The following is a 26,414-nucleotide window of genomic DNA, read 5'->3' on the forward strand; positions in this document are numbered from 1 at the left end:
GTGGCTTACACAACTCCTTTTGTGTTTTCCCTAGTCTCGAAAGCTTTAAATTTCTAACGGTAAACACGTGCACACAAAAATGAAAAACAAAGGCTGAAATTGAACCGTGCGAAAAAGAAAGAGGCTGTGTACCGAATCAAGTAAGCATGGGTCGCCACATGGGTTGCTGCGTCTTTTGGTTCCAGGCAAAGGCCCCACAGAAAGTTTGACTTTGATTTAGATTAGAGCAGCCAAAAACGTACTATATTTCCGATTAAAAGCAGCAGAAAAAAAAACGTGTTGATGGAATTGTTATGATTTATCAAGAATAAACAACAAAGTTATCATAGTTTTGTTTGCGCAACTATTGAATGACCCGTTTATGGACTGATTTGGTACCTGTCGCATCGCGAGTTTTGCGTCGTTCGTCATCAATGTTTAATCACGAAATTTGACCTGGTTGAAAGTTATTCACGGATCGAAATCTCGGGGAGCTAAGTTGTTAAAATGGCACATCTCTTCTGTTTTATCATTTTGATAATTTTTCTCAGTGTTAGCTACGCTATAGAAAGTGAAGCGCCACAAGGCAAAGCGATAGCAAACAAGAGCTTGGAAGCAACATTTCGAAACGGAACCGTGGAGAATGGCACGTCGACAGTGAACTCTACACACATAGCGATACCCTCTTTGATAATGCTTTCCGTTGAGATTATAAAGAAAGGGAATCGCTCCAACAACACAGAAAAAGCACGTGATGGTTCAGAGATTTTTGTTTTGGATGGAAAAACACCTGAAAAAATTTCTTTCTTCCAGCCTCCCAAAGCATCTCCGTATTTCCCAAGATTTAGTGAAATCTCGATGCGGACTCTATACTTGATCGTGTGCATGTGTTTACTGATTCTTCTCCTAATGATCGTCAAACTGCTGGTCTCAAGAAAAGAACGCAAAAAGGATTATGATATGGTTACCAAAGGGGAATTTGACGCTTAAACCGAACGACTGAGACAAAGGATCAGAAGTTAGGAGTTAAAAAAACAGGATTTTCAGGTAAACCGAAGTTCCGGTTGAAAGCCGGTTGGCCCGGCCGAGTGCGTGATTTTGCCACATGCCTTCAAAAGACCAGTCGGGAATTTGTGACTTAGACCGTTAGTGTTAAGAAACGTTTAATCTCTGAACAACTCAACATTGACGTAGTCGTGCATGGATTTAGCAAGGTTCTTACAAAATCAGCATCGCACAATGCCCTTTGTAACATTTCACAGTCAGCCGGGTCACCTTCGCGGTCTTTAATGTAATTTATAAATTTTGTCCAATATATTTAAAAGAAATTGTTTTAAAACAAAACTTAAAATTGCATCTAATACTCAGAATAGAACCAGCTGAGTCAGGTTTGTCTCATTATAAACCAAGTTGCCCTGTTGACTGCACTGAACAGTGTCAGTGGAAACGGTCGAAAACGCGTGAAAATAGCGCGCGAAAACAGGCGAAGACGGCAGTGAAGACGAAAAAAACTGTGTTCTTGGTCTTAAAAATACAGCCCATTCAGGCTTACTGCTCAGTAAATAACATACAGTTATCATTTGACCCGTCCGACCCAGTTCGCGCATTCTCATAGAAAACAATGGTGAACGCTGGACAGGTTGACGTGAGCCGGTCCGCCGTCCGGCCCTAGTGCACTTGGACGGTTGTAAAGAAGAAAAACAAACAAAACATTGGTCGCAGTTGGGGCAAAATAAACGATTGACAGCCGTGAGCACAAGCTGAGAAAATAAGTCAAGTCTCTTGTTTTGGCTCGTAAGAATAACTTGGTTTTCCCGCGCACGCCGGTCTTATTTAACGTATATGTGCACGATCCTTCGCAGTAAAGCACTATTTGAGCAATAGTGAAAATCAGACCTGAAAAAAATTTCAGGCCTGTACGGGATTCGAACCACTGACCTCTGCGATACTAGTGCAGCGCTCTACCAATTGAGCTAACAAGCCAACTGGGAGCAGGCCATCAAATTAATTCGACATAAACCCGTAGATGATAAATCAAACAACAACAAACATATGAAACATATGTATGAACTGCGGTTATGAAACGTATATGTGCACGATCCTTCGCAGTAAAGCACTATTTGAGCGAAGGATTATACTATATTACTGCGAAGGATCGTGCACATATACGTTTCATAACCGCAGTTCATACATATGTTTCATGTGTTTGTTGTTGTTTGATTTATCATCTACGGGTTTATGTCGAATTAATTTGATGGCCTGCTCCCAGTTGGCTTGTTAGCTCAATTGGTAGAGCGCTGCACTAGTATCGCAGAGGTTAGTGGTTCGAATGCCGTACAGGCCTGAAATTCTTTTTTTTTTTTCAGGTCTGATTTTCACTATTGCTCAAATAGTGCTTTACTGCGAAGGATCGTGCACATATACGTTTCATATCCGCAGTTCATACATATGTTTCATATGTTTGTTGTTGTTTGATTTATCATCTACGGGTTTATGTCGAATTAATTTGATGGCCTGCTCCCAGTTGGCTTGTTAGCTCAATTGGTAGAGCGCTGCACTAGTATCGCAGAGGTCAGTGGTTCGAATCCCGTACAGGCCTGAAATTTTTTTCAGGTCTGATTTTCACTATTGCTCAAATAGTGCTTTACTGCGAAGGATCGTGCACATATACGTTTCATAACCGCAGTTCATACATATGTTTCATATGTTTGTTGTTGTTTGATTTATCATCTACGGGTTTATGTCGAATTAATTTGATGGCCTGCTCCCAGTTGGCTTGTTAGCTCAATTGGTAGAGCGCTGCACTAATATCGCAGAGGTCAGTGGTTCGAATCCCGTACAGGCCTGAAATTTTTTTTTCAGGTCTGATTTTCACTATTGCTCAAATAGTGCTTTACTGCGAAGGATCGTGCACATATACGTTTCATAACCGCAGTTCATACATATGTTTCATATGTTTGTTGTTAGTCTTATTTAAGTTAAACAAAATTTTCGAAATTTTCAAAACCCAGTCAATGGTCACGTGATAAAATGCTTATTGACTGTGTTTAGTCGGGACCAAAGGGAAATATTTGGCTCTCGCTCATGTGAGCACGGACCTCGCTTTGCTCGGTTGTTAATTTAAAAATTCGAGCCAAATACTTTTCGGTCCAGCCCTCACACTTGGTTAATAAGTACATCTTATTAGGCTCGATGCCTAATGTACACCTATGTTATATTTTAAAAACTTTTCTGTTCATTGCATTGGTTGATGGGGTAGTGTGTCTCTGAGGAGGTTCTTAACCCTATTCGATACCGTGAGCTACACAAGAGACATCACTGACTTTTTCCGCTTACCGTCCCTGAGGTGAGCATGCAGGAATACATGGGAACCTTCCCGTTGTACTCAATGTTACTTGTCATTATGACTCGTGCCAAACTCTCTCGCACTTCTAGAGACCAATAGGTATGGGGGAGAGTGATGTTTTTTGTAACCAGTCTCTGTGTGACGTAAACTGATGTCCAGGCTGTGAGCTCCTCAGAAAATTAGAACCCAGCTCGAGACATATACCTTTCAAACGTAAGTTTCACTTTATTAGACGTCTGAACTTAATTTTAAAAAGCTTTGTATCCGGTTACTTAAGAATATTTAAAAATTCAGGCATCCTTAGCTGGTACGAAACGTTTAACATTGTGGCTTGTGGCGAAGTACATGGTATGGTTTAATTAATGTGTAAGCATAGTGGATCCAAACACACTCAAACTGTTTTTACTGTTTAATTACTGCTGTCCTTTTCCAATTGAATGGGATTCTATTACACTTCAGTTGTAAGGTTGTCGTTGCTGTTGTCGTTTACTTGCACGGTCGAGGAGTCGTTTGATTGGAGACTCGATGCTATCCCGGGTTGTTGCTACACCATTGCTGTTGACGGAAACGAAAGCATCCTGATATATTTTTGTACAGCTCACGCAAATCAAGAAAGCATTGTCAATTTAGTCACTAAGGCTAGGACAAGAATAAATCAGGTTAACCTCAGTATTAATTAAGCGCCTGCAATTTAAATCAATGAGCCATATCTTATATTATAAAAAAAAAATAGTTAATCACAATTAAGAAAAGATCGAAGCATGAGAAACATTGATCTAAGCACCATTCTTCCACTTCCAGTCGCTGTTCCATCTCAAAATAGACTTGAATTTCACACCAACTCTTTACAGCTGTTATGTTACTCTTTTTTTCTTACGAAAACGTTATACGTAAAAAAATTTGAAAGTTGGAAGTGAGCACAGCTTTGAGTGACTGGAACTCATGTTCACGTATGGGGCTGTACCACCTGAATAAAACTACCCAAAACTATACAGGAGAGTGATTAGATTGGGGCATCATAACCCACACCTGATTCCGAAGTGATTTGTACACATTATAATATTACTTATAAAAGGAGCGACATTCATTGCTCGTTCCAGGCCCCTCGCACTCCCCTCAAGTCCAAGCGTGCTGTATTTTCTTGTAATTAACGATACTGATAGGTAGATTTGAATAGTTTAAATGAAAGACTCGGATGTGATGTTTTCGCTATTGAAATTGTCAGTTACTTACACAAATACGCAACTCGTTGCCTGATATTCACAGCATTCGTAGAATTGTGGAGCTTTTTCGCTGGGGTAGGAATCCATACAGTGCAAATCCAATTCGGTGTTCACATGGAAAGCATAGCATCCCCCATGAGCGCAACCCCCGGCCACACATTTTCGATCAGTACTAGAAGTGGCATCCGTTCCCTGGATTTTCTCGCAGGCATTGTTGCCGAGGACAGTATTATCTGAAAGGTGTGGTATTCAAAACAAATTGCTTACTGTAGGATTTCAGGGCACATTTTTGAGTCGACCCAATTTAACAAATAGCAGTGAGGAATTAAAACGTGTTGTTCAAGGAAAGGAAAATGAAGAAAAGGCAAAAACATATGGCAAAGGAACAAAGCTGAAAAATACTATCGTCTTTAACATAATCAATCTCACACGTGTCGTTAGTATAGAACTTGAACATAAAGGAATAAAGCTTTCTATCCTTTCAGTTGTCGAGTCACTATGCAGAAAGAAAGGGTCATCATTGCTTGCAACAACCCACTTAATTCATCAACTGTTCCTAACCTTTTATAAGCATTGTGTTACTTACCATGGAGGATACACAAAGCGACCATTAACAACGTTTTAACAGAGACTACACTTTTTGCCATTTTTCTCCTGATGAGCTAAAATGAAAAACAAAAAGCATCTAGGTATAAAATTGGAACAAAGTCTCTCTGGTGACAAATTACAAATCCCTCATTGTTCCACAGGTATTCTCGTGATTACGTTTCATTATCCGATGAACTTTCAGCGACATTTATCCAATTGATCAAAGAACAAAACAGGGAAGATGGAGTACTTCTTGAGATAAGAGTAATTGAAAAATCTAGGAGGGCTGATCATGGATCAGGACACATGCCCATCTCTCTCCTCCGGCGAAGAATTTGTTTTCATAGCCATGGTGGGCATTTCAAGTTAAAGATCACTAAGATAATTTATTGATTGAGGGGAAAACAATTAGAAGACGCATTTAGCCTTTTCTACACGTAAATGTTTTTTATGAAAATTTTATGGTTGTTATTGGCTGTGTACTCAAGCAAAGAAATGATCCTCATAAGTGGAGCTGCAGAAGAGCCCGAGAAGCCTGGGCCAAATTTCCGGCTTCGACGGGACTCGAATGCGTGCCTCCCAGATACAAGTTGGGTTCTGTTACCGACTAACTCAAAAAGCCACACGTCACTCACTGTGGCAACGTGTGGAAAAATGTTACCGGCCGAGAAACGAAATTTCTCTCCCCCTGCGACTGAATTCCGCTTGTAGCTCGAACTGATGCGTTTACCGTATTGAAGAGTTGAAAGTAAAAAGGTAACTAAATTGTTATGGAGGTTTCCTTGAGGACGTAAACGTTTGTGACTTCGACCATGCAAAACAAACAACAACTTCACGCACTACTTCATTTTCGAACAATGAGGGAATTTTCAAGTTGGTGCGATTTGCCAGAGATTCAACACATCTCCCTGCTTATCCTTAGTCAGTATAGTATTCATGTTTGTGTATTAAAAAGTTACTCCCTAAAAACTTCCATTCTCTTGATCAAAATGCATGCATCGATTGCCAAGAAAAAGATGATTATGCAAAGATAAGAGACAACTTCTGCTGAAAGAAGAAGTCATTGTTCTTGTTCAAACCCCCAAGCGACCTTGAAGAGCTCGAAGCCACGCTTAGAAAGTTATTCTGAGAAATAAGAAAACCATAATGTATTCATGCCACTGTGCAAAGAGTATCAGCCTCTTCAAACAGACGCTAGCTACAAAGTAGAGGGTAAAGAGTATTTACTAAGCAACAGATTACATCGGTGAACAAATTATACTCAATGCGATCATTGAAGTGTGTGCGAAAAGCATTTCAGCTATTTAGACGGAGTAACTTTAATCGTAAGGAGTGGTCAATTTTGCTGATAAAGCTCTCCAGTTACTACTTTTCACTTAAGAATGATGTGCAAGTGCAGGAGTCGCACAGCTGACTTTGAAGTGTTCTCGCCATAGGCATTTGGTGTTCATTGCTGTATCGACTGTATTTCTCCGCACCAGAAAGGGGGGGGATGTACTTTGTTTTTAGTGGATGCTCCAAAATGGGTAACAAATCTTTACCCCTCAATGAAACACTTTGGTTTGAAGGATGACCGCTGTACCTTTTTGGTGTTCCTGTGGTAAATAAACGCTTCTTTCGAGCAACTTCAAATGACAAAGGAAAACTTTAAACCTTGGAAATTCTGTCAGATTGAGAATGATTCTTGTTACATGTAGAGCATTACCCATAACAATCTTTGTTGTATAGGCTACACCCCCCTCCCCCAGAATAATCATGCTACAGTGGTACACGGAGAAAACCCAGTCCTTAACAGACAGCATGCGACAAATCTCCTCTCTGTAACTGGCACTGAATTGGAGAAATCCAAATGACAAACCTCCTTGCTGAAACAAACCCTCACTTACCTCTTGAGTTAAAATGAAGAACGGCGTTATACTTTTGCAATGTAAACAGATGAATTACTGGAGATTGTCACGTTCTTTCGCATTTAAAATCGTAAACCCTTATGACTCTTTGTTCAATGGTCTTCGACGATTGGAGTAGAACTTGGAGCGTAGCCTGACTGCAATATAACTCCAACACAATGAAGTATTAGAAATTTATATGCTAATTAAATTGCCATCTGGAAATATCATAGAATAGCAGAAAACTAGCTAATAGTCCTTTGACTGATTGATGGAAGACACCAGATTGGTTAAAAAAATCTTATCAAGTTCGAAAACTCTCTCTTTGGTTGTACAAATTGAGTGGTTCTCTTTGCAATTGTCGTGCCACATGATCAACCAACTGAATAATTAGACCTACCACGATTGGTGTTACGTGTACACTAGGTAAAAGTCATTGTTTTTTCCCTGATTGCATTCTCTGTTTACGATTTGAAATGCAGTGAGATTGGATCATGAACTGTATTGGAATATGTATGATAAGTCAAGACTCTAGTGATACGAAAACAGTTTATGCCAAGTTCATTTCTACCTATAGAAATGGTCAATTCTAGAACCCCCTCACTACAGCCCATAACTTTTTAACGGTCTTTTTACTCATTGAAATCCAGTTACTTGGTTAGCAACTCTACGCCGCTCCTCTTTTTAGACAACTACAATGCGAAAAATTTGTGATCTGTGCTGGATATTGGACATGATCGACACGATGTTCACCCTTGTTCACAAAAATAATCATGAATACGTTATTATTTCAGCTCGGTGACGCATGAAAGTAATAATTTAACTCCCCGAAGAGTTCAACACCTAGCCTCTCCTTACACCATCAGTACGTTTTCCAGCGAAGGTTAATGAGCCAGATAGTGTTATCCTGATGTAACACCAAATTTTCGTAAATAATTTACAAGAAAATGCATACCATCTGGAGGATAGAATCAACGATAACCAACTACGAATCACGACTGAAGTCATACGAGTCCCTGTCGTGTGCACTTTTCAAAAAACAGTTCTCCACTGCATACATCAGCAAAGGTGCTAAAGAAACGAATCTTGCCAATGAAAACTGCTCGCCCGAGTAAACAGCGTTATGACCTGGAGGTTTGACAAAAATTTGACTGAAAAAGCTCATAAATATCGCTGCCAATACAATTGGAAAGTTTTACGTCTAGGACGTCTTAAAAATCATGCAAATTTGACTACTAAAACGCAGCAGCCCAACGATTATGCAAAGTTTGATTTGAAACATTAACTATCTTTAGTATATAGTTTGGTCTGCGTTTTCAAATTCCTTTTTCTCCATAGTCCATCTAAAGCAAGCCCTAATAGAAAATTCCATGATGCAAAATTTACCCTGAAAAATGATATGACAATTATTTGCATATTTTGTGGTCTCCGTTTTGAACGCCCCAGATTAATTAGACTAACGAATGATCATCGATGTAGGAAAAGCGCAGTGGTTCTTTCCTCATTTTCTTTCTTCCTTGGGTTTAAGGAGTGAGACTTTTTTCACAATTTCGCTGAGATATCCAGCTAAGAATCGATACTTCAAGCCTGTGCTCTAATAGTCCCTCGAAAAAAAATATATGGCCATAAGTGGCAAGTTCATAGACCCTATTGTTGGGCCCAAATTAACTCGCTCAGAAAGGCGTGACATTCGTCGACCATTTGTGATATATTGACAGGAATTTTTGGGTTTCTGTCTGGTACATACACCATTTGCACTCTCTAATTTAAAGATGACATGAAACTAAATAAAACATAGACAAAAACCTTGGATTTTGCTCTTGTCAAACTTGTGCGTATAATCAACAATTTTTAGATGGGAGTAGCAATTTATCGTGATCTGTCAGTGGTGAGCAGATGAATAATTTGCCGAGGCTTGAAGCTGAGGCAAACAACTACCTGATCTGCACGTCACCGACAAGTGACCATATTTTTTGGATATAATTGTTTTATGATACGATCACTGAGTTTGTTTTCACTGCCATTTTCGGGAATTTTCCTCTGATAGCCTAAGGAAAAGCGGACGAGAGTAGGCACAACTACGCATAAGCAGAACATTATATGGAGCGAAGCACGATTGGACGGTATTTGCGCATACACGGACTGTTATTTGTCAGTAGTTATCTGACAGGTTACGACGTGGGCTTTAGGTTAATGAAAAGGAAGTAGAAAATGTATGAAATGATAGTCTGTTATGTTACAAATGAGTGTCGTCAACTTGATAAAGACAGGGTAAAAACACGACGTTTTACCTACAGACAATAGCTTTCGATTAAATAATTGGGTGTTCATATTATGCCGAGATTTATCAAGACTTTGGCTTACGTAAAGAGAAAAGACGAAAATATCGGGCTTGATAACTTACGCTATCATAATCAGCAACATCCAACGATTATTGAAGAATTAAAGGCAAAAGTTTAAAATCAGGAATGTGCAGTAGCTGATTTAAAATGTCCTTACGCTTTGAGTTGTCTTCGAGCTTGGATGTGTAAAAACAGGAGAGTAAAATGGCCTACGGTTAAAAATGAATAGCATTTACTTGACCAATGTGTTATTATTATATTTACAGCTCCAATTTTATTTTTCAAACTCGCAGGAGAAAAACGAGGCTTTTGTGCGAAACACGAAAGTCTTGCCCAATCAATAATTGCATTCTTAGCTGCGGTGCAAAATGCTCAAAGTCTACAAATTGATAGGAGCCTGGTTACGAATGGATGAAATAGATTCGACTCAATTGAGTTTAAAAATGAACTTTGCCTTTGATTTTGACACAGAAGAGTCTGATTTCAATATTTAAGGATTATTATGCTGGTCAGGTGATTATCATAATGTGTGTGCTCTGATTGGTCGAGGATTGCGTCATATCTCACATTGTAAAAACAAAAACAGAGATGCTACGAGAGCCCTGACTGACTTAAAAAATACAGACCCGTTATTTGCGTCATTTGGGTAACTTATTGCTCGGGAATTGTCGCTGACTTCCTTTTAAACACAAACTAAGAGAATTGTATGAAATGCAAAGCACATCATAAGACAGCAAAACAACGATTCGTTCTATACTTGTATTTCCTACTCTCTACATTGTTTATGTTATAAATGAAATTAATATGTACACTGTTTGAATCAATAAACTCAGCGGTCAGACATCCGACAGTATGCGCGAGTCGATCCGTTCTGGCCAACCTCGCCGCTATTTTTTCGCGCAAAATTTCAAAGCAATATAAAAGAAACAACCGCTGTTCGGTTGAATAAGCAAAAACAACATCGAAACTTTCAAGGAAATCGTTGAAAAAACCAAAAGTAGGGAAGAGGAAAACTCGAGACTTTTCGAATACAAAGCTTATTCAGGGACGGGTATCCTATTAATTCAACACTGTTTTAAGTTTTACCTAAAATGTTCTACGCTCTTAAAACACCCTGACTCACTGGCTTTTGCAGTTGTTTGTAATTACCGTGAGACAACTTGGTTCTGACAGCTTGAAAGCACGCCGCCTGGTCATTACAACGTTCGCAAATGCGCAGACGTTTGACCGCTTTGTTGAATCAGTGTTCAAAATAAAGTGTCTATACAAAATGATTACATTTATAAATATTAGTCTGGCAAGCAATCTTCTAATGCACAAAACTAAGCATCGATGTGTTTATTATTTGCAGATTACAAATACCACTACCAGAACAGCAATGTCTCCAGGTAAAAACCTGTCAACACTGATAATTTAATGTCCCTCGAGCAACTTACAGGTTATATCGAACGATAATGATCGTTTATACGGCGAATAATTTCAAACAATAACTTAACGTCATTATAAATATGCTAAAATGATATTTCCTTAGGAGAATAACAATCATGTTGATATAAATAATATAATAAGTATAAACTATTGAAATAATGAATTATGTGAGTTTTGCGATTCCTTATAGACCATTTTCAAGTTTCCTAACAACGAGGATAAATGCGAAAGGACAAAAATTGAAAATCGCTAATAACAGTAAATTTTGCCTTTATCTGGAATTCTAGTGCGTTGAGCCGGACAGCTATGATATCAGAATTTCTTTGTTACGTGCTTGTGTTTTTGCAATTAGCTGCAGTCGCACTGCGCTTTTATTAGCTTTTGTAAGATTATTATACAAGTTTACCGGGACGAATTTGATATGGCCGACCCAATTCACAATTCTCGAGTTTTAGCACTGTCAATCAAGAGCTATAAATTCAGTAAGCGAATTTCTTCGTCACTTTTATGATTAAGCCCTTCGTTTGACTCGATTATGAAGCCATTAACTGAAAACTTTCCCTCGTCAAAATGGATGGCGGCCTCTTACCTTGACTATCAGAGATAAAAAAATCCAGCCTTCCATTAAAAATCCTTTAGTGTTATTATTCCTCAGATACTAAACTCCATGACGATCCGCTGTCATTCCTCAGTAGAATCTAATGAATTGATGGATAGATTACCGGCAATCGGTCGGCAGCGGCCGGATAGTGACTGCCGACTGTTAGCCGGCAGGTATTTCCAAGCATTACCGAATTGTTTGTGATAAATATTTAGGATTTATCAATTCGTTTCGCAACTTGGATTTAAAGTTCCCACTTGTATTCAAAGTTCTACATTTTCAAAAGGATAGAAACGTGACATAAGCCATTGTTCAACGGAAAGTGTAAATTGCCTTCTTCAGTTTATTTAAAGACTAACTTTCATTTTCGACGAACTCATTAACTTGAGCAGGAAAAATGAACGTAAAAAAAATTTTGAATATGAAATTTTGAATGACTCGCGTGCATTGTACGCAACTTGATGTTGAGTTCCCTCTTCATTTGCATCTGAATACTTCCATGCGCTCTTTACAGTTCTCGCACTTGACATAACAACACCAATGAAACTTGCAATTGCAGCGCCATTTTTTGACAATTTCATGGGTATTGTAACCTCGGCCGCAGCACATCAGCTCGCATCCATCAGTTCCATCTGATGTCTTATTACACTCTCTTTCTATTGTTCCAGGAATTTTCCTCCTTCGATCTCGATCGCAGTAATTCGGCGAATTTTCAAGGTAAACCAAATCTCTGGACGGAGGCTTGTTGTCGCCGAACTCCAACCAAAGATAAGCGTCTCGTTTACCGCTTGGAGACGGATACTTAATAGTTTTCACACGAGAGGCCTTTAGGTAGCGTTGCTTTAACTGAGAGCCTATCTTTTTAAAACCAGGAAGATCTTGCCAACAGGTTCTTGACACGCATGATCCGGAGGTACCATGGCAACGGCAGTGCATTTTGAGACTGTCTTTGAGAGCCTAGCAAAAAAAGTTCCCAAGAGCAAAGATTGAAGTATGGATTTTTTTTTCCGTATTTTATTTTCTTTTAGGAAAGGAAAACAGGATGAGGTGTACGCCAAGATATGAAACCCGCGTTCTTATTTATGCCAGGAACCATTAACTGGAAAGTCCATTCTAAAGCCTCTGTGAAACAAAAACTTCACAAATGGAGTCATTTTAAGTTACGACTTAGTTGTCTATGAACTACCAGGTGATAAATGATTTACACACCGCCCCGATTTATTTTGAATGTCATATCATATGATAAATGATATATACTTGCAAACGATAGTAGCCTGCAATGAATTAAAAGTTTAGAGGAAACGACTAATCTAATAAATAACTCCAATTGTGAAGACGCCGTTGCTCGAAGATAGGGAATTTACAGGAAGCTTCTATTGGCGAGACAAGTTGTCACTGAAATGTGACAATATTTTAAAGTGTGGAGATTCTCAAGAAAAATTGCGAAACAAGAGCCAAAAGATACAAAAAATGTTCACAATACATGCAATTTCCCGGTGAACGCCATTTTGGATCGTATCACGTCATACGGTTGCAACTTTTATCATCAAAAAATAGCTCTTCTGTCCTTTGATTCTCAAGGGCGTCAGAACAACCATGTTTAAAATAACCCATAATGTAACTTTCAAGCTATAACTGATCAACGACAGTTTGTTTTACCAGTAGAGGTTCTCTTTAAGGAAACGTTTCAAAGACGCGAACGGCGACCGATTGTAGAATACAACTACTTCTAGCCACCCGTGGCCGCCAACCAAATATCAAAAAGCCACTGTTTTGACAATTTAAACTGAAAATGTAGACAGAGATACTTGTGCCAAGCGCCAGGTAGATTACGAGCAGCCTCTTCTTTTCGGAAAACTCTGTCACGCTCTTCAAAAACTAATCCAGTCAGCGCGAAAAAGTTGATGTTAACGCGCTGCGCAGAACTTTGAGTGTGAGGTGTCTTACTCCCAGATTTCTGCGTGGCGCGCTAACGTCATCATTTTGTTTCCCTCAAATCTTTTTTAACTTGGGCGTCTGACTACGCCAAAAAAGGAGAGGCTCTTTTCAGTCTAAGCACCACTGAGGGAAATGATATCTCAAATTTCAGTAGCTGCCCACGTCTGGTAATTTTGTAGGGCTTGAAAAGGTCAGTGAAGTAGCCCATCTTTTCATTTGTAAAGGCAATCTTATGGCCGTCACATTTTTTTCTGTTCTCGAGCATACGATAAAACTTGAAAAATGCACTTCCATATATGAATGTTTCGTTTACTTGGTTTACGAGAGCTTGAAAAAAGCTCGGTGAGGTAGCTCATCTTTTCATTTTTAAGGACAACCTAATAGTCGTCACATTTATTTCTGATATGGACCATACGATAAAACTTGAAAAACACACTTCCACATATGAATATTTCGTTTAAGTGTTTTACGAGAGCGCAATTCTAATGAGTGTCGTTAACTGATCAAAACCAAAGTAATGGCATCTGCCGAACAGAACAAAGAAAAATCTTCTTAAGAGCCACTCGAAAGCTAGACCTGAAAATGAAAACCAGCTAACAGCTTCTAGCGCAAGAAAAAACGGATGAACAATTTGAGATTTGACTTTGTTTCTCACCTAATTTGTTGAATGGATTTTAGGAGCTTAAGCATAATTATCACAGATTAACGTAAAACAATCCAATGTTATCACCCAGTATTTCGACACTCAATTGAACATTGCTCTAAAAGTAGACTAGTTTCGCCTTATACCACACCTCCTATGTAATTTTTCTTTGTACTGGCTTGATAAATATTCTCAGTATGTAAATGTACTGGATAGTTTTCATGAATACTTTTAAAGAAGAACCGAGAAAAGGCTGGAGAAATTTGTGTGTTTAGGGAAAATAGTGAAGCCTTCCCTCACCGAAAAATTTAGTCATAACATAATTTGTCATTATAATAATTCCTCCCCGCTTGAAATAATATTAGAATTACACCCTCGATGCAATGGTCAACGGTTGATTGTTGATGGTTAAGGTGTACTTCAAATGAAATACAAGGAAACGCAATAACGCAAAATGCAATAAGTATTATAGTGTCAGCTATAGAAAGGTTAATTTCGCGTATCTTGTACCTCATTGGTCGAGAAAACGATATCTTTATTCCAATTGGCTAGTTTGCGCGCGTTAGCTTCCACTATTACCTACAGACCTAAACAAAAAAATGAGATAAATTATTGTTGAATGACAAAACTGTGATCGGGCTCGAGTCCACCTTGAGAGACTTGCAAATAGTTTCCCTAAGTAAGAGGTGTGGTATAAGAACCTAAGAATATTCCTTTAACTTTGAATTATAGATGTTTTAATCAGGTCTATCAGTCTTTAATATTCCTTATATCAAGATACATCTACAATAATATGACTTCACTTTGTGATGCTTCTAGTGACCTTTTAAAAATTAGATAAGTTTACTTAAATCGCAAAGTCAGTTCGATGTTATCAAATCTGATCTAGGATGATTTCTTTCCGTCAGAAATCATGACATTGTATTCATGACATTTGAATATTTTTACAATGAAAAAGCACTTTAAGAGCTTGGGGTTCTTAAATGTCAGTTGTTCTTGGTGTCCCAGTTACACCTATTTTTCACGACGTTTTTAATGCGTCTGACTGAAAGTATGGATGTTCTTCTTTACATGATATGAATTCTGCTAGACAATTGTTCTTTTAATCGTTTAACTTTAACAAAGTGATTTTCACTCTCAGCCTAGAGGCTCTCAAATGCTATTTGTCCGTCGGTACACACTGTGTAAGCTGTGCCGCGGCCAAGTTCCAGTTATTATGCTCATCTACTTGCACGTGTGCCTTATTACATTAGTGACGCATTCATCACATTTGACCTCGCAGCACCAGTGAAATTTACAGCCACACTGAACCACCTCAGTGAGATTGTGTGTATCGTGGCCACGACCACAGCACATGTCATCACAGTTGTCTTCCTCAGTAGAGCCGGTTGTGTTGCAGATGCGATCTCGGGTTCCCGGAATTCGAAGTTTCGGATCCCGATTACAGAATGCCTTAGAGTCATTCAGATACACCAGGCTATGCATGTGTGGCTTCTTGGAATAATTAGATCGTAACACAAGGTGCTCAGGTTTCGCCCCTCCCGAGGTCGCGCTCGTCAAGGCGTTAACTCTCAAAGCATTGTGGTAATACTCTTTCAACTTTTCTGCGACTTGACGGAAAGAAGGAAGGGCCATCCAGCATGTTTGTTCAACACAGGACCCTGACAATCCATGGCATTTGCAAACTTTAACCAATTTCTGTTTGACAACCTAGAGTAAGCGAGAAAAACGTCCCAGGTTTAAGTGAAAGTTTAGGCTGCGCTCCGCCTCGACAAACAACAGACAGTGACCATTCCAAACCATGTGGCGTCCTCTTTGTGTAAAGATGATCTCTGTATCGCATCCTCTAAATTATTTGTTTTGTTCGTCTAATTACTAAGTTCTTAAATTCGTTGTCCATTCAGGCCAAACATGATTATATAAATACGTAAATATGTACGTGATCGAAAAAATGAAAGTTAGTTCACGTGTGAATTTCGTAAACGTTCTTATACCACACCTCCTTCCTCAGTCAGCTAACTAGCACAGTCACTACGTCCCTCCCCCCCTTTTTTAGGAAATTCTGTCACAAAATTACACAGTGTTCGATGATGTCCAGCTATTTTTCTGGGGGGGGGGAGGAGGAATGGGTAAGGAGAGGCCTGATGTACTGTAATTACGGGTTTTATTCTCACTTAGGACTAAACTACCAGATAGCTATAATAACCACCTGTAAGCTGTAAAAGTCCGTTTTGCTATTTGGTTGAATTCAAACAGAGAGCAACAGACTTAAGGTCTGCCAGGACATGCAACAAGTTGCTGCGACAGGTCTCTGCTAAATAGTGCTTCGTGTTTACTGCTTTTAAAAGGAGTCATTGCAAGTTATTTTAATGATTAAGTCAGCACCGATCATATCTGGATCAAGGTTAATCTTTTTCTTGTATTCTTTTGTGTGAGAACAAAAAAGATGAAGTCTTATTCAAATTAAACCCACCTTTCCTTTTTAAGCCGAAAATTGAAAATTGGCCAAATAGCAGCAGTAGAATTTCATCTTCCTTCAGTTAAAATAATCTCCATAACGACTTACAGTTTAGAAGAAGCAATGTGTCAGCAGAGGCCTGAAGATGAACTACAAAATCAAATACCACTGACTGTGCGCTTATGGCATTTTAAAGTCCGCGACATTATTTGGTGAATCTCATGAGAGGTTCTTGCTTGTAAACTGCACTTTAGAGAATAAGACAGTGTGACCAAACTGTCCTGAGTCTATTTCAAAACGTGTTTTATAATGTCTTAACACTTTGCAAAGTGTAAAGAAATGGAACCTTTTTTGTGTGTGCTCGATGAAATAAAGTTTTAAAACCATGATTGATCTAATGCACATAGCATCACTTTCTGAGATTCTGTTTCTACAGTAAATTGCAGCCATCAATGTTCCTTTTTTGTCAGATTGCGGAACAACCAACTAGACATTAAACTCGTAATTGTTCGACAGTGAAGGCTATCTCGAAACTTTCTGCAGTCCTCACGGCCTTTTTTCCCTCCAAAAAAGATAAAGAAGATGATTCTTTCGGTTTCCTGAAATAATCTCAGGAACATTCCGCTCAATTTTAGGCGTGGGAAACTAATTTTTTCTTTGATTCCAAAAATAATTTTTTCGACATATTAAAAAATTGTTATCAACATAAAGGATGTTCCGTCAATGTTTGTTTTCAGGTTCCCAGCTGTTAGAGATTCCGCCGTTAATATTAATCTCTGCAGGCGGGCTAAGAGAACTCACTTTGTTTTAATTACTAAAAATTCAACCAAATAATTCTTCCTTTTCGAACCATGCCTGGTGGTTTTCGGATCCACAAAAGGTAACATTGCTCCCCCGTGGGAAAGCGCTTTTAGTAACAAGTATCACTGTAGGTGTAATTTGCTTTCCCAATTTTCGAATTAATTTCTGAAAATAATTGATTTACAATGTCTCAAGCCCTTTTGCGTTCTGCAACTGATGAGCGCCATTGAAAGTACAGTTTCGTTCGATCGCTGATGTACTGCATTCCTTTGCAAAGCTTGGCGTATCAAGCATTCTCTTCACAGTATGATTTCGTTTACTTCTACGTTAGGCAATAAATTCCAGCGCATGTTTGAAACAAAACTGATTGCTTTCATCAAAACGTTGACTTTCCTCAAAGGGTACTACGTGTACACAACGTAAGTTAAAAAAAAACGTTCGAGGGGAATGAATAGTTACCAGCCGAGAGCATAGCCACTTTAAATATCGCGTATTCCAGTTTCAAATGAAATTCATCCAAACTCGAGCTGGTGTTTTTAAAGTTAACTTAGTTAAAGGGCAGATTACTATAAATTTTAAATCTAACAGCCAGTAGTTGAGCGAGGTGGAGGTATGGCATAAGGCGTTTTAAAAATCAGTTTTTCAATCAAAACTTTCTCAAATTAATAAAATTTGGCTAAGTCATACTTCCCGTTAAGATCGAAAAACGTTAGCGGAAACCTTGTTCTCTTTCGAGTTGATTGGTTTCTTTGTTAACATGGATCATTTCACCCGGACAGAGTCCTTTGTTGCACGTTGAATGACTAAGTTCTCAATAACTGTTTCGAGACATAAGCTCCAAATGAACGAGACAGATAAAAGAAGACTAAGTCAATGCAAGAGAGAGTCACTACAAGATTAAATAAGCCACACGCACGCCTAATATTAGAATACGTCTCATCCTTCAGATTCCTTTTCTTTTTGTCTGTTGCATGTCACAGGGAAGCGAAGTTTAAAATATTCCAGTTCCATCATTTTCTGTCTTTGATCATTTTAAGCGAGGTCAATTATTTCGGCGTTGAACTTCATTAATCATAAATCATTTTAGCACTTTTTAATTAGGAGTGCATGCGTTATTTTTCTTAAAAATATGAACATTTTTGAACGCAGAGTTTTAATTTCCTACGACGTGGTTTTGCGGTTACTTTGTAATAAGTTTGAATGTCTTCCTCGGTAAACATTCGATATTGTTTATTATACAGTTTTCCTAGCCCAATTAATTCTTTAAATTTCAATCTAAGCGCCAGATTGTTTCGAAAAATCGCTGAGCTTTGTACACCTTTTTAGATTGGAGCGCAAAAATCTAATATCATTATTTCGGATCAAGGTTGAAAGTTCCTGCAATGTGAATCTTTTCATATGCAAATTTCACGGCCACAAGCTTTTTCGTGTGACCAGGGCAATTCAGGCCAATCCGAAATTGTTTAGCCGCCATTATCATTAAGTAATTAGAAAAGCAATTAACTAATTAAATTTCTTACCTGCCTCCCAGCCCGGCTGTTATGCCTGTTCATCAGCCAAAAGGCATTGTGTTTCTCCTCGCGTGCATTCACGAAGCGACTGGAAAGATCGAGACCGAAGCTCAAGTCGACGGAACAACCCCCCCACGTCCAACCTTTGTAGTGTTTTTTTTTCTCCATACCCGTGAGTTTCTTGTCGCAGTTGCATTCGCTGAGGTTTCCCATACTGCAGGCTCGGGTGACTGTGTACACAACTCCAGCCGAAATGATAGCTTGCGTGTATGCCATCTCTCTAGTGCCCTCTACGAGGGAGAAAGACAGCGTTTAATCGAGTTACCTTTAGCACCCTAATATAGCTTGAATATAGGTTTTTTTTTTCAGTATCAATCCTTCAACTAATATTTTAATAACTTTTCACGAGTTTCAGACTGTAGTAAATCCTTTGGCAAAGATTTATTCCATGTATACATAGTTATTTTCATTGAGCAAAGTTTTGGGCATTCACTTTCTAAGACCAGCTATTTTCCAAGTTAATTGATGCGAAAATGAAATGCTTGAGTAACCCTCTAAAACCCAGTGATACAATTTTGTCAGCTAAGTACCCATATCTACTATCATCATAAGATCTTAGTCGAAACATGTAATACATTTAGAGGAAACCAGAAATATACAGTTTCATCAACTTATCAACCACGGTGACTTCTCCTTATTAAGAAGAGACTAAAATAATCGAAAATGATGAGAACCTTATAAATTTGAGATGAAGATGCCTAAAATAGCTTTTCAAATATGAAGGGTTTTTTTCCATTTAATTACACATGTTCGATGGCTAAAAAAAATCTTCCAATCAATCTCTGGATCATTTAAAGAAAATAACGGGCATTTATACAAAGATCTTTATTCCTTCACTCGAAAATTGCTCAGGAAGATCATTTTTTTATCTTTTTTTTCAGTCAAAGAGAAGATTTTCTTTGTATATTTGGTGGTGGTATTTAGTACATCGTGTCGAAGTTTTTAGGTTGAAAGCATATAAAATTTCTAATCTAGCTTCTAGAAACAAAACTTATAGATTAAAACACTTTTTCCAAGTGGAATGCAGGCTGTATATGAACTACTCGAGAGCGAAAATCATCTTGTTTCAAGAACAGATGTCTCACCAAAAACTGTGCATGAAAGTATCATAACACGTAACATTTCTTACGCGTACTACATAGAATTGACAATTAAACATTTAAATGTTCGACTTCCCTTCAAATTCAAACATATTCAAACTCGTTGAAAACTGCCCAACAGAAACATCGAAAAATATCATATTGACTCGCTTTACCGTGATTTCGATCGGCCGGTAGAAAAGTGCAAGCGGCACCGAAAGGTATTAGCTTTTTGTGTCGGGAAAAGCTGAAAGTTTCGACAAATGGAAATGCCGTCGCCGTATACCGGAAACACTTCAAGGCTCTTAAACATAAGTGGATTCATAAGAGAACTCTCAACTCAATAGTGAGCCATTTACTTCAAACAAACAAACAATCACTTTATAACAGTTCCACTAAAGTGGGCTGACAAAGAAAGGCAATAGTTAATTGCATGATATATATTCGAGAGACTTGTAATATCTCATTAGAAAACCGACGTTTAAGACAATCTCAGAGGACGATAATCCCACTTACTGATGGCTTTGTCGTCGAAATCCGATGTTTCACCAAGTAGAGTACAATTCCATCTGCTTTTTCGGAACTGGAACCTGCATTCTTCTGCAGCCATTCGATAACCCTCTCTAATGCAATAGATGACTTTTGGGTTTTCGTCGCACACATTTCGCTGCCTATTGGACAAGCCTGGGATACGAGTGCAGATGAGGCTCGGGACAAGAGTTGCGACAGAGGATACAAACCTGCCAAAGCCATGACATAGAAAGTTTGAATTAAATGCGGTTGTCTGTGTAAAGTACAAGAACACAGGAATAAATTCTCACTCACAAAAGCTTGGAATTAGCTTGCATATAAGCAAATATGGTGGCAAGAAGTAAGGTGAAAAGAGCTAGCCCGTGTTGGCTCTCCATTTTAAACGGTTCAAGTTCGTTCTTTTTATCTAGCGGGTGACAGAGGTTCTCGAGTATAAATCCTGTCATCAATGAAATGTTTGTTTGATCTTTCTCCTGATTGGGCCGACCGGAATTAATCAAAATTTTTAATTTACTTTGTGGACTAAACAATTGGGCGGAATGTGTGTCTTTAAATATTGTTTCTGATCCAGGCAGGAACACTTTTAATGATGAGAGTGTTGAAGTTTCCAATTTGATGCATCCTTTTTTTTCAGCGGCTTAACGCAAATATTTTGGTTTAAAAACCGACAAGACTGCTTAAAGAAGCAAGTGACTCTTTTTGAATAGCTAAGAGGGGTCTGACTTGCTCTTATTAAAAAGCTTACGATAAGAGCATAACGACTTAATTGAAGATCATAGACGTGGCCAAATTTTATTAAACAGTGATTTTGCATGCATTTGAGGCATTTGAGAGGTCTTCCGAAAACAAACATCTACCCCATTATTGATAACTTGAATTGGAGGTTTCTCTTTGATGTGCCGCCCATTTTGCCATGGCGGACTTACCCCTTAAGAAGGCTTTTACAGAGCTCCACCACAATTGCACGACAAGCTCCGTTATTTTTTAGTCGTGTTATCTTAACTGCACCTTATCCAGCGGAAGCGGTAGAGCTAACGGTTTTGCTTTTTTAGAAAACGGTTCCTCGCGAACACCATTTCTCCTCGAAGGTTAGTCTTTATTTGATCCGGTTTCTCCTTTATTAACACAAATTTTGTTCTGTCGAAGAGCTTGTACAGTAAATCTATAGCACTGTCAACTTGACAATACTTGTAGAAAGAACAAACGCACGCCAAACTCGTCAACCAATCTTGTCACAATCTTATCGTTTGCTGAATTATCAATGAACTTCTCAGGCTCGTTCATTCACACTATACTTTTGTCCGTTCTCATGTCAAAAATATCTAGGCTCAGGTAATAATTAATCTAAAATTCTATAATAACTTTTATTGAAGTAAGAGGTAAATTTCTCTTTATAATGGAAATTGATAGCTAACTCGGACACCGCCGAAGGACGACAGCGACTCATATATAGTCATCAAGAAATTGCTTAAAGTTAAAGCGGTCAGCTCGTGCGAGTTAAGTACACTAACAACTTAAATAACTCTAGAAGTATAGGTACTCCATTTTCACTCGTGTCGCATATGGGGAAGGAATATTTGAGAAACTTGCCTGAAAGCTTTTTACGAGGTGTATTCCGAACAGGGTTTACATTTTTCATTCAGTTAACTTTTTGTTCCTCTTCGCAGAACGACTAAGCGTACGTGGGGAAAGAGATGATGTCATCAAGAGATGATTTTTCAATAAAAAGGTTTTTTTTTCTTCAGATGTAGTCTTAGACCGTCCTTTTGAAATCTTTGAAATTTTCAGCCAAATTAGGACAGTTTCTACCCCCATATAGACAAGCATGTTGGTATTTCACATATTGAGTCATAAATCTTCTCTGCGTAAGGTGTTATGTTTGACAGATCATCAGAGCATATAGATTGCTTTGAAAATGTCTTATTAAATTTATTAAATTAAAAGAGCAGAAAGCACGAACTACTCCATATTTCAATATTCACAATGTTCCGCTCCATAGAGCAATTTGATTGGACCTTGAACTGAAAACTGACGTGTTCAAATACCCAATCATCGTTTGTAATTCAGACGTGATTTGATATTTCTACTGCCTTCGTTTGAACACCTTGAATAGGAGATTGTACGCAGATGAAGAGGCAGAATATGTCCCATCTCATAAAAAAAAAAGTTCCTTAGTTTTAGATCATTCTGATTATTGAAAACCATTGCCTAAGAAAACAAGAATTTTGATCAAATCGTTTACTAATAGAAGGTTAACAGGCAATTTGTGGACTGTGTTTATTTAATTAATTTCAATCACACTATCTCTTTGATACCTGCAAACACTTTTGCTGAATGCCGACTTTGAAATTAAAATAACAATGTGCCCCAAACTTTATCTAACATCATGCTTACCATGTTACATTAGTATTAATTAAAAAAAAAAGGACTGCTTGAAACGAACTTATGAAAAGCAGAGCAGAAAGTTTGCTGTTCATTAAATATAATGAACAATATATATCCTAAATTTCAAATGAATGAGTGTCATTCAACGTGAAACAAAATATCAACAATTCTTGCTTTCTTTCTTCTAAAAGTAAGCAACATGATCGATAATTTTATGCACATCTATTCAGTTTCACAATAGGTACAAAAAGAACACTGGAAAAAAATTGATCCAAAAGTTGAGTCACTCGCTACAATTGGCTACATGAGCCGAATATACAACGAAGTACTTTGTTTTAGCTAAGAAGTAATTTCCCTTGTGGTTTTACATCCACTGATGATTGCAAAGTCACTTTAAATGACAGATTCATATTTGATCAACTGACATCCCTGGTGGAGCCGCCGAGCACGTACTTGTTGCTATCTTTAGCTCGGCCCTCCCACTACTAATCTTTCCGTGTTATCGGCAAGGCTTTTCGGCCTATGTCATAACACATGTGAAAGAAAAAATTGACAAGGCTGAAAACGGTTGAAAAATTGCAATATTTTTATACGAGAAGATAAAGTAAAAATTCACCAAATCTACAATTCCCTTCGCTAGATTCTCTTTGCTGATCATTCGCCGTAAAGCTTGAAAAATAAGAGAAAAACTTTAGACCCCTTTCGAATTGCAGGTAGGTTGTTCTTTCGTGCGGTACCAGCACGGATTAATTAGGCAAACTGCTTGTGGAAAAACCTTTTCTGGCCTTGTAACAAAGGAATTTGGCTGAGAAACCGACAAGTTGATGCAAAAACAATATCTAACTATTAACTGTAAAACCACATACAGAACGCCGCCGAAAAGAAGTCATAAAAGAGATGATTACAAACACGGTCAACCGCTATGAAATTAGCCCACCAAGATGCGGCCAATTGCAATTGGACACAATTGGCCATCTATAAAAGTTCACTGTACCGGCTGAGGAAGCAAAGGAAAGCCGAAAGGAATTGGAGAATCCTTGGCAAGCCACTGGTCATCGAGATAATTAAGGTCAAAACATACTGCAAAGAAATAGGAAGGTTGTAAAACGCTGAACAAAACAAAGGGATCTTATTAAATTTTATGTTTAATTGAGCGTATAAGCTTCATTGTTTATCGGAATTCCCTAAAAAAGATAAATTTCTCATCAGATTATAATGAAATAAATAGGAAGAAATCAGTCATAAAATTTCTAAGTTCTTCTGTAATCATTTTCGACATAGGGGGTATAGGGCATATTCTAAAATTGGAGAAATATCAAATCGACGTTCTAAGACAGCTATTGGAAAACCGTAGACTCGCTCTAAATATGATATCCACATTTTCTATTAAACTACAAAGTAATGGATTCTTTCTCGGTGTTTTTAGACCCATTCTTTATCAATTTTATAATTTTTACTTCAGTTTTAGAATGTCACGTATGATAAATGAATGATGATAGTTGTAAAAATTCAGGAAAGGACTCTCGTTATATCTGCGTGTTGCGTTCGTTGCTTTACTTCGTACAGTCGTTCAATCGACACCTCTTTGGATGGAAATATTGTTAGAAGTGCATTTCTTCTTTCTTTTTTTTTTTTTTTTTTATATTCTAAAAGTATATTAGAATTACTCCTAGGAATGAAAACATCAGCTGCTTGAAATACCAGATCATTCTGGAGGGTTGAAAAATACGTAGACTTTTGGAAGCCTGCAGTGAGTGCAACGAAACGCAATTTTTACGAGTGGGTTCAATCAATCAATCAATCAAAACACTAAACTGATACTAGATCCCACAACTTATCACTCTTAACAATCTCCTGTAATTGATCCTCCTGCCACAAATGCGACAAATAATCGTGGTCAGCCATTGACTTTTCTTGAAACGACTTTTTGTGCAAAAACAGGAGGTAGTTACCAGGAAAACAGTTTCGAAACACAACCCAACATTTCCGCTAAAAAATTATTTGCTTTACAAAAAGCGAGCTTTTTGTCAAATCGGACTAGCTGTTAGGCTGACTATTCTTGAAACACTTTTACGTAAGAGAAGTGGAAATAAAAACCTCGATTGATTAACTTCTGAACCCAGAGTAGCATACTTTGGCTATTGATAAACCACTTAACGCCTTGAGGCCTTCATAAAAAAATATAATCTTTCATTCAAGAATATTTCTGGCAATTCAAATTTAAGATAGATTCTGATGTCACCCGAGGCTACCGTAAACCTTGCAGCCCACGTTCTAGTATCCTACATGACTAATATCCACAAACTAAACTACATGACTACATGACTACATGACTAGTATCCACAAACTAAAGAGACCTCGTCTTGGCTTTAGTTTAATGTAATTTAGCGAACGAAAAGGAGCATAAACGTTTCATAATTTTATAATGGGAGTCTGCTCAAGTTGGGCCATCAGTTGTGCAGGCTGCGGCTTTAAGAAATACAGCATTAATATCCTTGGAATTGGCAAAACAAAAAAACAAAAAAGAAAAGAACTCTAATCAGAAAAGTACTTCATCATTCCACTTATTTTCAACGCCTGCTCAAGACTACTTCAATCAAAATTAAAAGAGGAGTATTGCATGTCATAATACTTTGCTTGTCTCTCTTTTAAGGAACTTTCCGAATGAGCTTAGCAGCTTCATGACCACGGATACGATCATCTTGAAACAAGGTCATTTGGAAAGAATAATAGTCGAGGCCGACATATGGGCTGGTGAATCATGGAACTCAAGTAAATGATCCTGCTGTGAATGGATTAAAGATTCCTTTATGATGATTCGTTTATGAATCGGAGTAAACTTGATTTACCGCATTCGGCATAAGATCTAAAGACCGAAACAACTTCCGTAATAATATTCTGTCTGCGGATTTTATACATCATCACAGACGCTTCACTTGTGATGTGGTTACCCGACATCCTTAAAATTGTTTCGCTCTGATGACGGCGTGAAGCACGCCACAGCTGACAAATTTGCAAGATCACGCAAAGCTGTCGAATGGTCAGACAATTATTCTCTATTTCATAATCAATGTCTCCATCATCTTACGCTGCCTTGAATCCAACAATGAGAACAACACCATGCATTTTAGTCATTTAAGTTTAAAGGAATCTTTCTGTAAAGAATATTTCAATTTGTACATGCATAATGAGTTTTCTCACGGTAACTCTTTATATGTCCTTTATGTATTATATAAAAGTGCGCCTTTATGATACTTTAGAAAAGACTTAGCCAAATCTTGCCACATTCTTGCCCATTTTTAACTTAAGATACTTATTGCACCTGTTTGATCAGAACTTGTTTTGCAACTCCGCATCAATATCTATTAGAAACTTCGTATTCTATAAAATCTTGAACTTGTCTCTTTGTGAGATTCTATACCATATTTATTTGCAGGAAAAACGATTAAAAGGGACCAACAGATCGTTTTACTTAAAACTTGATTCTGCCAAGCGACAGGATATTGCTCGCATGGGCACCGTATACTATAACTCGCTGCGGCAACCTCGACCTCAAGGCAGTCATTATTTAGGCCGGCGACATCGATTACTTTCAAGTGGTAAGGCAATTTAGAA

The 26,414-nt window shown here is 38.0% G+C and overlaps 3 protein-coding genes, 1 long non-coding RNA gene and 1 other non-coding gene across 7 annotated transcripts; 3 read left to right on the forward strand and 2 right to left on the reverse strand.

Moving 5' to 3' along the window:
• The first annotated feature begins 424 nt into the window (after window positions 1–424).
• LOC148723607 (uncharacterized) lies at window positions 425–3,880 on the forward strand. Its single transcript, XM_088733194.1, has one exon. The coding sequence runs from the start codon at window positions 487–489 to the stop codon at window positions 967–969; it is 483 nt and encodes a 160-aa protein (XP_088589320.1). The 5' UTR covers window positions 425–486; the 3' UTR covers window positions 970–3,880.
• Trnai-aau (transfer RNA isoleucine (anticodon AAU)) lies at window positions 2,753–2,825 on the forward strand. Its single transcript has one exon. It is a non-coding gene; the product is annotated as a tRNA-Ile (tRNA).
• Window positions 3,527–11,819, reverse strand: LOC111322342 (uncharacterized). 2 transcript variants are annotated; one of them, XM_088733195.1, is made up of 4 exons: window positions 11,382–11,819; window positions 5,135–5,210; window positions 4,559–4,781; window positions 3,527–3,880 (listed from the first exon to the last, which is right to left on the reverse strand). In XM_088733195.1, exons 1-4 carry the CDS (start codon window positions 11,415–11,417, stop codon window positions 3,781–3,783), a joined length of 435 nt encoding a protein of 144 aa, XP_088589321.1. In that variant the 5' UTR covers window positions 11,418–11,819; the 3' UTR covers window positions 3,527–3,780. The 2 variants fall into 2 exon arrangements, with proteins under 2 accessions (XP_088589321.1, XP_022781159.1); XM_022925424.2 differs by lacking the exon at window positions 11,382–11,819 and adding an exon at window positions 7,023–7,174.
• LOC111322343 (protein Wnt-7b) lies at window positions 10,110–20,863 on the reverse strand. 2 transcript variants are annotated; one of them, XM_022925427.2, is made up of 4 exons: window positions 20,709–20,863; window positions 20,400–20,623; window positions 18,754–19,034; window positions 10,110–12,350 (listed from the first exon to the last, which is right to left on the reverse strand). In XM_022925427.2, exons 1-4 carry the CDS (start codon window positions 20,858–20,860, stop codon window positions 11,871–11,873), a joined length of 1,137 nt encoding a protein of 378 aa, XP_022781162.2. In that variant the 5' UTR covers window positions 20,861–20,863; the 3' UTR covers window positions 10,110–11,870. The 2 variants fall into 2 exon arrangements, with proteins under 2 accessions (XP_022781162.2, XP_022781160.2); XM_022925425.2 differs by lacking the exon at window positions 10,110–12,350 and adding an exon at window positions 13,710–15,684.
• Window positions 20,864–21,273: 410 nt separating this feature from the next.
• LOC148723609 (uncharacterized) lies at window positions 21,274–23,960 on the forward strand. Its single transcript, XR_015992043.1, has 2 exons — window positions 21,274–21,502; window positions 22,082–23,960. It is a non-coding gene; the product is annotated as an uncharacterized LOC148723609 (long non-coding RNA).
• The last annotated feature ends 2,454 nt before the right edge of the window (window positions 23,961–26,414 follow it).

The sequence above is a fragment of the Stylophora pistillata genome, chromosome 9 (genome assembly GCF_964205215.1).
Source record: "Stylophora pistillata chromosome 9, jaStyPist1.2, whole genome shotgun sequence".
NCBI lineage: Eukaryota > Metazoa > Cnidaria > Anthozoa > Scleractinia > Pocilloporidae > Stylophora > Stylophora pistillata.